Genomic DNA, 14371 nt, shown 5'->3' with positions numbered 1-14371 from the left:
TATTTTTTGAAGGAGGTACTGGGGATTGAACCCAGGACCTTATGAATGCCAGGCATGCACTCTACACAACTTGAGCTATATCCTCCCCCTAACCTTTTTTTTATAGGGGGGGTAACTAGATTTCTTTATGCATTTTTTAATTAATTTTTAATTTTATTTTTTAGGGGAGGTACTGGGGATTGAACCCAGGACCTTGTGCATGCTAAGCATGCTCTTTACGGCTGAGCTATACCCTCCCCCTACTTTCCTATTTCATGTGATCAAATTTTACATACTCTTCAAAAGCCAAACACCACCAACTCCTCAAAGCCCTCCATGATCCAGACAGGTAGAAGCAAAGTTTCCCTGACTTTTCTTTAATACTTTAAAACAGTCCACTGATGGGATTTTCTACAAAATGTGAGTTCCTGGAATACAAGAATAACTTACTCATTTGGCATCCCTATACAGCACACAAAATAGACATCAAATTTGCTAAATGAATGATGTAAGAGACAGCATCACTGAATGTTATGTATAAATGAGCTTCTCTCAAGAGATCAGAAAACCCTCTGAAACAATACTCAAAGTTGTGGGTGTACACTCTTCTGAGGAGAAGGTCTTTAACGCTTACTAGATTCTCAAAAGAGTCTAACAACCCCCAAAATGTTAAAGGAAAGGGATAGGGTTTCATCAGCAGACAGATGTATTTCTGCCAGCCAGCTCCATCAGGAATAGCTTGGGGAAATTTTCAGATATAATATAAACTGCAATTTCCTTATCTCAAAAAGATGATAATATTTACTCCAAAGATTTGATGTAAGAACTGAATGTGACCACATACGGAAAGTCCTAGGATCATGAAGAGTATGTGACAGGCACTTAATGATTTAAGTTTCCTTTCTGCCCTCTTTCCTCTTTTAAATAAGTTTATATATTCATGAAGTAAGCAGGCTTAGGTGCTTTACAATTTTTTAAATTACAAATTACTGCCATCCCTTGCAAGTTGTGTCCAGACTATTTTCTTGGAAATCTTCAACAGGGTTAGTTGTCTCACGAAAACACGTATTTGTTTTAAATCTGTCAACTTTAGATTTGTCATGCTAAGTAATTCTAATTACTGTTTTCTCTACACTGATAAATGCAAAGATTTTTAAGAACTGACATCTTGATTCTGCTGTATCCAAATATAGTCCTTTTCCTATGAAGCCTTCCCTGATCTCACTGCACTCCCCCATAATTAATCACGCCTTCCTCAGTGCTACTTTCTGCTCCTTCCACATATACACATGTATTTACCATACTGCATTATAACTGTTTACATGTCCATCAATGCCTACTACTAAATGTCGCACCTCAAGGCAGGAATACTTGACCAATATCCTTGCATTCTCCTAGCATTTCTCAATACAACTGCACACAAGAGCTCAACAAATGAATTTTTATACTGATCCTTTCTTCCAATTGCCAAACAACAGCACAAGAAGTTTAAATGAGGATTATTTTAAATTAAGATGGAATTTCTATCTCAAATTACACATTTCTCAATTGCAACCTTCTACTTCTTGAAAGTGTTAATATGGCAACTATGCTGCTATGTTTGTAACTATGAAGAGTAAGTTTAAAAAAGGAGTTCTCTATATGAAATAGACTGATAAAAATGCTTTGGTTACAAGTGACTTTTTTCAACTTTTATTTTGATACACAGATTTACGGAACAATGGAAAAAATAGTACAGAAAGATCTATACCCTTTACTGTTTCCCTCAATGCTAACATCCTGTATCACTATGGTATAAAAACCCAAGAAACTGACACTGGTACAATTTGCACATTTTATTCAGACTGCATCACGTGTGTGTGTGTGTGTGTGTGTGTGTGTGTGTGTGTGTGTGTGTAGTTAGTTCTATGCAATTTTATCTACAGATTTGTGTAACCACTGTTTAAGATACAAACTGTTCCATCACCACAAAGATTCATCATGCAGCCATCTTATAGCCATACACCATTACTATCCTGAATCCCTAAAAACCACTAACCTATTCTCCATCTCTACAATTTTGACATTTCAAAAATTGTATAAGGGTGTCGAGATCATTCAGTGGAGAAAGGACAGTCTTTTCAACCTTAAAACTTAAACATGAAACCTAAACTATAAAACTACTAGAGAAGCTTCATGATATGGGACTTAGAAATAATTCCTTGGATGTAACACCAAAAGCACAGGCAACCAAAGCAAAAATAAACAAATGGGACATCAAACTTAAAAAAAAAAAACAAAACTTTTGTGCAAATGACATAATAAAGTGAAAAGGCAACCTATGGAATGGGAGAAAATATTTGCAAATTATATACCTGATAAAAGGTTAATATCTATACTATACAAAGAACTTAACAGCAAAAAGTCAAATAACCTGAGTTTAAAAATGGGTAAAGGATCCGAAGAGACATTTTGCCAAAGATAATCTACAAATGGCGAGCAAGGATGTGAAAAGTTGCTTAGTGTCAGTAATCATCAGAGAAATACAAATCAAAACTATGAGCACCTCACATCAGTAAGGATGCCTACTATCAAAAAAAAAAAGCGTTGGCAAAAGGTGGAAAAATTAGAATCCTTGTGCACCGTTGGCAGGTCTGTAAAATGGTGCTAATGCTATGGAAAACAGTATGCAGACTCCTCAAAAATATTAAACATAAAAATACTCAATTTGATGTATCACTCTGGTAGAGGATGTTGATAATGGCGGAGGAGGCCATGCTTGTATGAGGACAGGCGTACCACAGGAAATCTCTCACTCAATTTTGCTGTGAATCCAAAGCTGCCCTAAAAATAAAGTTTACTTAAGAAAAAAATAAATAAAAGTATCATATGACCCAGCAAACCCCACTTCTGGGTATATATCCAAAAGAATTGAAAACAGGGTATTGAAGAGATATTTGCACAACAACAACAATAACAATAGCCAGGAGGTGGAAGCGACCCAAATGACCATTTACAGATGAATGAACAATATGTGGTATATACATCCAATGATTATTCAGCCTTAAAAATGAAGAAATTCCTGTCACATGCTACATCATGGATTAAACTTTAAGACATTACACTAAGTAAATAAGCCAGTCAAAGAAAGACACATACTGTATGATTCAACTCATATAAATCAAATTCACAGAAACAGTAAAATGGTGGTTACCAATGGCTGGGGCAAGGGGAAGTCATCTAATGGGTAGAGGGTTTCAATTTTTCAAGATGAAGTTCAGGAGATCTGTTTCACAATGTGAATATACTTAACACTACAGAACTGTACACTTAAAAATGATTCAGATGGTCAATTTTATGTGCTTTCGACCACAATTAAAAAAAAGAATTTTATATAAAGAGAATCATGGAGTATGCAACCTTCTAAGATTACCTTTTTTTCATTCAGCATGATTCCCTTGACATCATTCAAATTGTTTTCTGTATCAATAGTATGTTTCTTACTATTGCTGAGTAGTATATTCCATGGTATAAATGGAGGACATATGGGATAATTAAAAGTAATACATTAAATAATTAAAAGCACAAAGCAGTAAATTACAGTATCTTTCCCAGCAGTTCCTGAGGCCAGAATCTTTCACTGGAACAGCACTGATAAAAATTTGATTTATCTGAAAAAGCCTAATACTATTTTGCACTATGAGAAAGTTAAAATGCTGCATTTTAATATATATATCTTATTTCTTAAAAATGCATTTTATTCCTGTTCTTTCATTTATCTATTCATAAAAATAATTCATGTTTACTAAAAAATTTGCAAAATATTTGCATTTTCTTATTCATACTTTTCTGTACCTGAAATGCCCTCAACCAGATATAACTACATTCCATTTACCTGGCCAGACTGTTTGCATAAGCATATACTGTGCTTTCTTCTCTGAAAAGTTACTTCCTACAAACCAAAGATGGCATTAAACAGATTTTTGGAGGTTCTCTAGTGTTTTAAATTCTAACAAGAATAGTTCTTAATAAATAGAAAAATGCAAAATTCTTCATCCTAAATTGAGCTGAGTCCATTAAAACAAAAGAATGCTTAGCATTTTCAAGAGTGTATCCACACCACGATTTATCATAAATTAGCATACCCCCTTCAAAAAAAAATTTGCAATGAAGTTCCCAAGATCAAATAATCCAAGGATTGCAACGCTTCTTGACAATGCAAACACTCTCAAAAAGCATTAATAATACAGTGGTAGTGAGTGGGTTTTCAAATTTTCCACATTAGATACGTCTCTTAATAATCAAGGCATCTAATTTCACAATTATATGTGGACACATGACCAAATATAAAGAGTTATTAACTTATATATAACTATATAAAAAACTATATACTTTGGGACTACTTTTCAGTAAATAGATTATACTAATACACTAATACCTACAAGTTATAGTTTATGTCAACAATTTAATATATTTAGTATTTTTAAAAATGAAATCATCCATTACAAAAGACTAATGTAGAAAGTATGTTTCACTCTGAATTTATAGAAAATTAAGTACCGATGGATACTTATAACTAAATGTCATTATATAGCAAAAATATTCATAGTAACAAATTATAACTTAAAAATCATTTACCCCTAATGTTAAGAAAATTCACTTATTAAAAAATTAAAGACATTTTCCTCCAGCTTTATTGAGATAAAATTGACATATAACATTGTGTACATTTAAGGTACACACATATGATTTGATATGTATATGTATTTTGAAATAAGATTCTGAAACATGACACATCAGATGCATAATTCCTTGATATTGCCTACACTATAGGGATTACAAATCATCTGACACCCTCCCTCAACCACAATGTTTGTTTCATTTATACCTTTTTTCTGACAGTGTATAATAGCTGCTTTATTTCTCTAAGTTTAATGATTTTTAGATATAAAAATTCCCAAACTCTATTAAAGAATTAGAGTTTGATGCAATATAATTACTTTTAGACTTTTCTTCCATTTCTAAATGTGTGTGTTAACAACTATTAATATTAAGAATACAAGTGGGGAGGATATACCTAAAGTGGTAGAGTGCATGCTTAGCATGCATGAGGTCCTGGGTTCAATCCCCAGCCCCTCCTCTAAAAAACAATAATAATTAATAATGGTGATGATGAATAAATAAACTTAATTATCTCCCCCTTAGGGAAAAAAGGAATACTAGCATTATGTTCACCACTCAGAATCTTCTACCACTAGGGTATTCCTGTCAATAATCAGTTATTCTATTTCTGCTTGTTTAATATTGTCAATGGAACTGTATGTCAAGAGTGCCAATATATTCTAGAAAGGCCATAAAGAAATATTAAATCTAACTTCCCCCTTTTAAAGAGTATTCCTTCAACGCCCTCCAACACCAGAGCTGCTAAAAACATCACAAAAACCAGGCACTGGGCTACCTGCAGGTAGTCAGTCCTCCAGGGGACAACAAAAAAGCTTAGGGCACCTACCAAAAGTGTGGGGCTCAGAACACCAGCTCCATAGACACTCAAAGTAATATTTTAAAAACTGGGTTTTTTTGGCCCCATCTGGACATGTAGACTAATATTCTGTGGAGATGAGGCCTGGAATCTGTATTTTTAACAGACTCCCAAGTGATTTTATTGCACATAAGTCTGAGAACACAAATAACTAACTTACTACCACCTGCTTACATGGGTAGCCAAGGAGACAAAGATTTGGGTATGTTCCAGATTACTTTAAAATACAATCAAAATCTTTATAGTAAAATAAGTTCAATTATTTTATTGTTACTGCATAAAGAGATTCTTCTTAGTTCTGGAATGACAGGTGCCTATGAGGACGTAACTACTGAAAATCTGCGTTGTCAATGTTAAAAAAAAAACCTTAAGTGATCTTAAAAAAACACCTCTATATTCCTTATAAATGCTTGTTATAAAGTAAAACTTAGTATCATTAGAGTAGGGAATAAACTCAATTAGTCCATTTTTTTTTCCTCAGAGTTAATTGCCAACAACAAAAAGCTTATCCCTACTTTGTCTATTAAATTCAAAGATATTTTCCTTCATTATGCAGAACGTTGGTCTTAAGTTGACAATGGCTAAAATATCTTTAACGTGCATTACTTTGTACAACAAATTTTACTAAAATGGGAACATTTTCCCAATCATTTTGGTACTTACTGAATATTTAAAACCATATTTCACGTCTGCTCTAAATTGTTGCTCCCTGGAAGGTAATAAAGCCAATTAAAAACAACAAAGTCTCTAACAGGAAGGTCCTGAATGTAAATCTAGCAGCACCACTTTTATCTGTGTGACCTTGGACAAGTTAACCTCTCAGCCTCTATTTCCTTATTGGGAGGATTAAATGAGATAATACATGTAACCCTCTCAGCATAATGCCTAGTACATGTTAGCCCTCAGTAAACATTAGCCTATATAAACATACACAGTACAGGAATCTCTCTGACAACACATAAAAGAAATTATCAATGTTGCTGCCAAGAAAAGAACTCTGGGTCAGTGTGGAAAGACTGTACCTTTTTGTACTCTTTGTATTTTTAACCAGTGCTCATAATACCTTTTCAAAAAAATTAATAATTTTAAATTATCTCTTGTGCTGTGGGGTTTCTTAGCGCTTATCACTATGCACTGCAAAAGCTGAACTGTCACTGCTGAATTCGCAAAGGAGTAAGTCATAGTCTAATAATATCCACAAAGAAATACACAAACTATTTGATGTCATGAATTGGTTAGGTGTTCTACTTGCTTCACAATGGCCATTATGGTCTTAACTAAAACATCTTAAATCAGCAATTTTTCAACCTAGGATGATTTTGTCCCTCAGGGGACATCTGACAACAAGAGACATTTTTGGCTGTCACAGCTGAGGAGGTGTACTCCTGGTATCTGGTGGACAGAGGCCAAGAATGCTGCTAAACATTTTATTATGAATCGTATAGGTCCGCACAACAATCATCAGCCCAAAATGTCAGCAATGCTGAGGCTGAGAAACTGCATGCAACCCAAGGAACTATTCTGCTTCACTATGAAAGTAACCAGGTTCTTCACTACAGTTAACAACAAAACAAAATACACACACAATAAATTCTCCCCTCAAGTAATGAAGTAAAATCCTTAAGGACTGGCAGGCTAAGGGCTCAATAAATGTAACCATTGTTGGCCACAGTTGTAAGTTTCTGAAATTCTAGCAGCTAGAATGGCTGACTGGTTCATGTGCCTACTGAATTCAATACATTTGAAGATTTTTAAAGCATTTATTATTAAGCCTTCCAAAAGTTTGCTCTAAATGATTTCAAGAGATTACAGTTTACCATTCTTTCCTGTTTTCAAATGATATTTGAAGAACCACTCAAACAATGTACTACTAAAACACAACAGGGCCTTTATTTCAGTAAGTAGTTATCAAGTCTTTCCAATAAATTTGGTATTTTTACATTTCACTTAATGCACTGGCCTTGGCCTATATTGTGCATTTTGAGCATACTCATTAAAACCCTACAAAAGTTTAAGAAAATATTAAGAACAGTCCATTGTTTCTGATCAAAAAGACAAGAAAAATTAACCAGCAGCTAAATAATTTTATAATGAGGCTGGAAAATTACAAACTAAATCATTCTGTCCTCCAACCTTAAAGCATACCTTAGTGTGCCTTATCAAAAAGTCAACCATTAATAAAGAACTTTGGGAAATGTTTTATCAATATTTGGGGTTCACCTTCTAAAAGAGTGCAAAAGTGAACCAAGTGACTGTCAAATTTAGAGCTTGTTCACAAATGGGTCGTTAAAAGTTCTTAAATATTGCTACTAACACTGTTATTAGTCATACTTTCTACGTAACTGCATACTTCTTTTACACTTTTGAAATGTGTATCTTTCCCACTATTTTAAGAGTTGAGTACTGTTTTAATACCGATTTAGTATTTTAATACTGGTTAATAGTTCACCTCATAATTAAAACTTATCCTGATTAAAGAATTCTTAGGCAGACAAAAGAACATCTCAATTCCTCCCTCCAAAACAAAACAAAAACAAAATACACAGAAAAGTAAGGTATGTTTGCAAATGTAAGATGCAATAAAGTTGTTATTCTTTCATTGCCTGTCCAATACATTATTCGTGGACACAGGTATCACTCGAACTTCTCCATGCACTCCAACTCACTCCTCCTGAGCATCCCGAACTTTAATACTTGTCCAAACCTGCTTGCTCATGGTCTAATAATAAACCTAATTATACAATCTATAACAGCCCCTAACAACCTTTTCCTTAAGAAGCCATAAAGGTGATTTAACTAACACCTCAAACTCTTAGTAAATCTGTTTCAAAAACAGATGTCTCCATTCCTGCCTATGGCTTCTACCGAGGGCTCAGGGCCGCTGGCTGTAGTGTGGGGAGGTGAAGATCCTCCAGGACCCAGAAGGACACCCGCCGGGCGTAGGGCAGCAGGGGTAACTGCTGGTTCATTTCTCTTTAAATCTGGCAGCACGTGGGGCGGCATTGTGAAGCCACCAACCCGCCTCCCCCTTACACTCGCACACGTACGTCTCCAGTGCGCATGCTCCGTTCACACAGTCCTAGCAGAGTCGGAGCCAACCCCCTAAAAAGTCAACCTGGAAGCCGCAAACGGCCGGAGGCCGGGACAATGGGGGAGGGGGGACGCAGGCACCTCTGGGGAGGCTGACCCGGGCGCCGCCCCAAGCCTGAGCCCGCGGGCCGCAGCCCCGGGAACCTGCAGGCCTGCGCAGGAGCCGGAATCGCTCGGAGCACAAAGCCCCGAGCCGGCCAGCAAGCGGCTCTCGGCTCGGCCCGCTCCTACCCTCCCCCAGCCGGGCGGTGCAGCCGGAGCCCGTGCCAGGCGGAGGCAGGCGAGGCGGCGTCCCGCGCCCTGCCGGGTTCTCAGACCCCCGCGCGCCCGCGACCAGGCCGCGGAGGCCGGCGCTTTTGTTGTCCGCCACAACTCCGCGGACCCGGCGCTGCCCCAGCAGAAGTTTGGCGCGCCTCACCTATCCGCCCGGGGGCCAGTTCCTCTCGCCCACCCTCGCCCCCGCTGCCCGCCCGCGGTTGCGACACCCAAGCCGGGAACTCGCAGCCGGCCGGGCCCGGACGGTCCTTCCTGCCCCCCGGGTCCGGCGGCCTCGGCCGCACCTGAGCCTGGACCCGCCCCTCCTGGGAGGGTCGGCCCGGGCTGGGGACCCACAGCCCCTCCCCCGCAACGTCCCACCGAGCAGTGGGGGAGGGGGCAACCCCTCCTCCTTTCCCCCGGGCCCAGGCCCAGTCGTGGGGCCGAGGCTGGGGCGCGTCCCCGCCCCCAACACTCTCAGAAAGCCGAGGAAGAAGTGCTGGGCCCGGCCGGGACGAGCGCCCGGGCTCCCCACCCTCGCAGGCCCGCGCTCGGCCTCGCCAGCGGCTGCCGCTCCCCCTCGGCTGTCCGGCGGCCGGCCCAGGAGCGCCGGGAGCAAGGGAGGAGGAGCAGGCAGCTGCTGGCGCGATCGCGGCCCGGCCCGGCGCCCCGCCGCCCGCTCGCTCACCTGCCAGCTGTCTTCGCAGTAGCAGTGCCGACTGCAGCTCCGTCATCCTCCCCGCCAAGGGCCCGGGCTGGCGCCGGGGCTTTCGAAGGACGGGGACAGACTCTGGGGCTGCTGGAGCTGGGTGTGCTGAGGAACCCGGGCCCCCACGACGGGAGCGCCGAAGCCGAGGGAGGCCGGGCTGAGGCTGCTGTGGCGGCGCCTCGCTGCCGGTGCGAGTCCGCTCGCTTCAGCTTTCCTCACAGCGCCTCACGCCCGGAAGGGGAGGGTACCCGTGCGGCCGCGGCGCGCACTGGGACTTCGCTCGCCCGCTTCCCTCCTTCAACCCGCCCGTCGGCCCCACCGGTGCCTTCCCCCGCCACTGCCTCACTGCGCTCAGGGCCGCTCCGCGCAGGCGCGCTGGGCTGCCTACTTCGGAAGCGGCCCGCCTGCTAGTCCGACTCCTCTGCCTCCCCGCCCCGCCTCCGGAGGCGGAACCCTGCCCCCTACGCGGAGTTGCGCCTGTCGTCGCCATCTTGGGAAGGTCATCTCCCGGCCCAGTGCCAAGGCCTCGGCGGCAGACGCCCCGCAGACGCCATGACAAAGAGGTCACGGAGGGTCAAGACACCGCCTCCGGGTTGAAGCAGGTGCTCTGGGTGTGAAGGGACCAAAAGAAGTGGTAGGTGCCTAGATGTTGATGAGTGCCCAACAGGCATCTAACACTCCACACGTGGTATGCGAATTAGTCATTGTTAAAGACGAACTTACTACTGGGGAGCCCCGTTTTCAAGCACACTCCCAAAATAGGCCTAATATATGCTGGCAATTCACTTTACCGAAAGAACGCACAAAAAGATTCTTGAAATAAATTTTTCTGCATCTCATAGTACGAAGTGTTTAAACATCATTAGTAATAATCTCTAGGTGTAAGGTGAGCTGAGGTTAGGAAAATCTGATATACACAGTACAAAATGTCCAGAAAGGTATCTAAATGTGTACAACCAAAATGTGGGTTATAGGGTTTGGAAAAAGCAAGCTTACCCAGCTCTAGTTCCTCTCTTCATTCCCATAGCCTTTTGCCTTGCGTACACAAAGTCTCAATAGAGGGAGCAGAAGGAAAAGTGATACCTAATGGCACTAAAATGTATTTGTTCTTTCAGCAAGTATTTATTAAACCTGTGTTAACTTTGTACCTGGACTGTAGAAGACACAGAGAATACAGCTCTGTTCCTATCCTCAAAGGGTTTACGGTCTCTGTGAGCTCCAGATAAGGGAGCCAGAGGAGAAGCAGTTTCTAATACAGTTTCTTGGTTCTAAAAATTACTGATGAATCACTATGCTGTACGCCAGAAATTAATACAACTTTGTAAACCGACTATACTTCAATAAAAAACAAATAAGTAAATAAAAATTACTGAAAAAACTGGCTGCACTCTCCCCTTCTAGAACAAGAATTAAAAGGAACAGATAAACATTAAGAGTGAGTCCCCACACCTTTGGAAAAACAAACCCCAGGGGTCTAACACAGGTTTTATGAAGCCTAAAATTTACCCCATTTGAAGGATTCTCTTGAAGGAATAAAAAATTTAAATAAGATTTGGATATGACTGTCTATTTAGAATGAGGAAATAATGACAAATAACTATAGGCTTGGAGAATTGGTGCCTTTCTCTGAGATCTCTTTAGGCAGGTTATCAGAAATTCTGCCTTGTTACAACATGGTTTCCTCTTTCACTTAGAACAAATTCCAGGCCTTATATATTTATTCTTATTATAACTGATAAGGATTTAACTGTCATGCCAACTTCCATCTTTTATTCTTTTAGTTTCTTTAAATTATCATATTTATATTTACATCAATAGTTTTTACACTATTGAGACTTTATACAAGTTGAATAGGAAACCAGATATTATAATGAATTATATTTATTCCTTACACAAATTCTTTGGAGTCTTAGGCTTTCTAATTATACTTTTTTTTTCTTGCACTTTTTTTGGTTTTTTTTTGGGGGGGGATAATTAGGTTTATTTATTTTTAGAGGAAGTACTGGGGCTTGAACCCAGGACCTCCTGCATGCTAAGCTTGCACTTTTTCACTTAAGCTATACCCACCCCCTGTGCTGTCTTGATTATAATTAATATCCTTCCCTTCCCAATCCCATGTCAGTTCTATTGTATCAGTTACTCTTTCAAACCCTTTTTCTTGGGAATTTTTCTCTTAGAAATCTCCATATTACCCTCTAACTTGGGCTGGTTGCTTTGGGCTCTGTTTGCTGCATAGAAGTCTTTCTAGCATTCCCCTTGGCTGCTCTTCTGGACTAAGTCTACTATGTCCTGAATCAAGTCCAATTCTTTTTTGTTTATTCCCTCCTTGTCCTGGAGCCTATTATCAGATAACTTCTGATGAGAATACATGAGGCAAATTTTCCAAGTCCTTATACATTTGAAAATGCCATTATTTTCAACATCTATAATTTAGTGCCAGTTTTGCTGGGTATAGAATTTTATGTTTAAAAATCAAATAATTTTTCCTCAGATATGTGAAAGCATTGGTCCGTTTTCTTTTAGCATCCAATGTTGCTGTTAATTCTTGTTCCATTGTCAGTGACCTATTTTTTTTTCTTCTCCGGGGTAATCCTATGCTTTTTTGGTTATTTTTGGTATTTTAAAGTATCATGATAACATGCTTTGGTATGTCTATAGGCTGTTTTCTTTTTTTAATTCATTGCGTTCACAGTGAGTTTTGTGATGATAGAATGGTTGTTTTCATTTACATACAGAGATAAGCTTAGAATACTGAAGTAGTCTGCATTTTTCTGGTATATAAAAAATTATTTTAAAAAGCAATTGATTTGTGTGTGTTGATACGGCAACCTCACTAAATTCTAACAACCTATCTATAGATTATTTTGCTCTTTTACATAAATAATATATGTCCAGATACTGACATTTCTATTTCTTTCTTTTGAAACATTGTTTCTCTTTTTTCCCTCACAGTGCTGGCTAGGCTCTCCAGCACAGTTGTGTAGAAAAGGTGTTAGTGGACACTTTTGTCTTGTTCCATTCTTAAAGGGACTATTTTGATGCTTCATTATTTTTTTCATGCTGTAGATTTTTTTGTAGATCCTTGTAGCAGGTCAAGGAAGTTCCCTTGTACTCCTGGCTTATTAAGATTTTTTTTTAATTGAAGTACAGTCGGTTTACAAGGTTGTGTTAGTATCTGGTGTACAGCATAGTGTTTTAATTATACATACATATATTCCTTTTCATATCCTTTCTCATTATAGGTTATTACAAGATATTGAATATAGTTCCCTGTGCTATACAGTGGAACCTTATTGTGTATAAGATTTATTTTTTATAATTCCCAAATCTTTGTCTCCAGCCCAAATCTTTCACTAGTTCATATCTGCACATTCAACTGCCTAACTCTGTATTCATTGATTTAACAAATTTCATTGAGCACCTACTGGGAGATAGAGGTGATTCTAAAACCTAGGGTCTGGTTGTAAACTAGGCAGACCAAGTCCCTGCTCACATGGCACTGACATCCAGTGGGAGAGGACAGTCAGTTACAAAAGTAAACAAAAGTCATCACTGGATTATGATAAGTGATATGATGGAAATAAATAGGGTAAGTGAATAAGTATATTTTAGATAAGGTAGTCAGGGAAGTCCTCTCTCAAGATACTACTTTTAGGCTGAGATCTGAATTACAAGTAGGAGATGCCATTTGAGGATTCTGGGGTAGAGCATTCCGGGCTAAGGAAACGGGTACTGCTAAGACCCTATGGTAAGAAAGAGCTTGGCTTGTTTGAAGACTAGAAAGCGGGTGAGCATGGGTGCGGCAGCCCTACTGGAGCCTGACAAAATAATGGCCAGGGGGGTTAGAGAGGCAGGAAGAGGTCATCTTACAGGAGCCTTGTTGACCACAGAAAAGAGTATGGATTTTAGTTTGGTTATAGCAGAAGCCTTGAGAGGGGTATGATATCTGATTTACATTGTTTAAAGCTCCCTTTGGTGCTTATAGAAAAGAAAAGGCTTTGCTGGAAGGCTAGTCAGAAGGCTATTGCAGAAGATGAGGCAAAAGATATGGTGGCTTGAACCAGAATGGGGGCAGGGATGGTAAAGCAGGTATGGGGAGGGGAGATTGGGAATGGATCTGAGATAAATTTTGGAAGCAAAATAGAAAGGGCTCGCTGATGGATTGAATGTTGGTCAAGGGGAAAGACAACTCCTAGGTTTATGATTCCTGGAATAACTGGCCTGGTTTCAAAAAGGGGGAAGGGAATAACAGGGTTGCTGGGGGATACCAAGAGATCCATTTTGAATGAGTTATATTTCAGCTCTCTATTCGGCATCCAAGCAGAGATGAAAAATTAGCAATGCATACATAAGACTGGAGCACAGAAGAGAGGCTGAGACAATAGATACAAATTTGGAGAGATCAGATCTCCTAGGGAGAGGGTGAACCAAGATTTGGGGGGGGGATGGGAGATAATTAGCTTTGTTTATTTGTTTCTTAATAAAGGTACTGGGCATTGAACCCAGGACCTCGACATGCTAAGCAGGAACTCTACCACTGAGCTATACCCTCCCCCAAGGCTTTTTTTTTTTTAATAAATATATAGTTGCTGTACAATATGAGACTTTTTTTAGTTTAAAAATGAGCCCAGAATTACCCAGACTAGAGGCCTGTAGAAGAGGAGCCAGCAATGGAGGCTGAGAAAAAGCAGACAAAAAGGAGAAAAACCAAAGTGGTGTTACAAAAGCCAAGACGGGAGAAAATGTTCCCAGGAGGAAGGGATGGTCAGCTGTCCCATGATCCTAAGAGGTAGAGAGAGATGAGGACTGGGAAGCATGCA

The 14371-nt window shown here is 39.9% G+C and overlaps 1 protein-coding gene across 1 annotated transcript in view; it reads right to left on the bottom strand.

Annotated features, from left to right (window-relative positions):
* The window catches only part of UBE2G1 (ubiquitin conjugating enzyme E2 G1), an 81002-nt gene extending 71065 nt beyond the window's left edge, over nt 1-9937 (bottom strand). The window contains exon 1 of the mRNA XM_032498029.1: nt 9531-9937. Coding sequence (XP_032353920.1) covers nt 9531-9576 — 46 coding nt within the window. The 5' untranslated portion in view covers nt 9577-9937. The remainder of the gene's footprint in view (nt 1-9530) is intronic.
* Between the last annotated feature and the right edge of the window lie 4434 nt (nt 9938-14371).

Source organism: Camelus ferus, chromosome 16, assembly GCF_009834535.1.
Source record: "Camelus ferus isolate YT-003-E chromosome 16, BCGSAC_Cfer_1.0, whole genome shotgun sequence".
Lineage (NCBI taxonomy): Eukaryota > Metazoa > Chordata > Mammalia > Artiodactyla > Camelidae > Camelus > Camelus ferus.
This window is presented reverse-complemented; position numbering and strand designations above follow the sequence as displayed.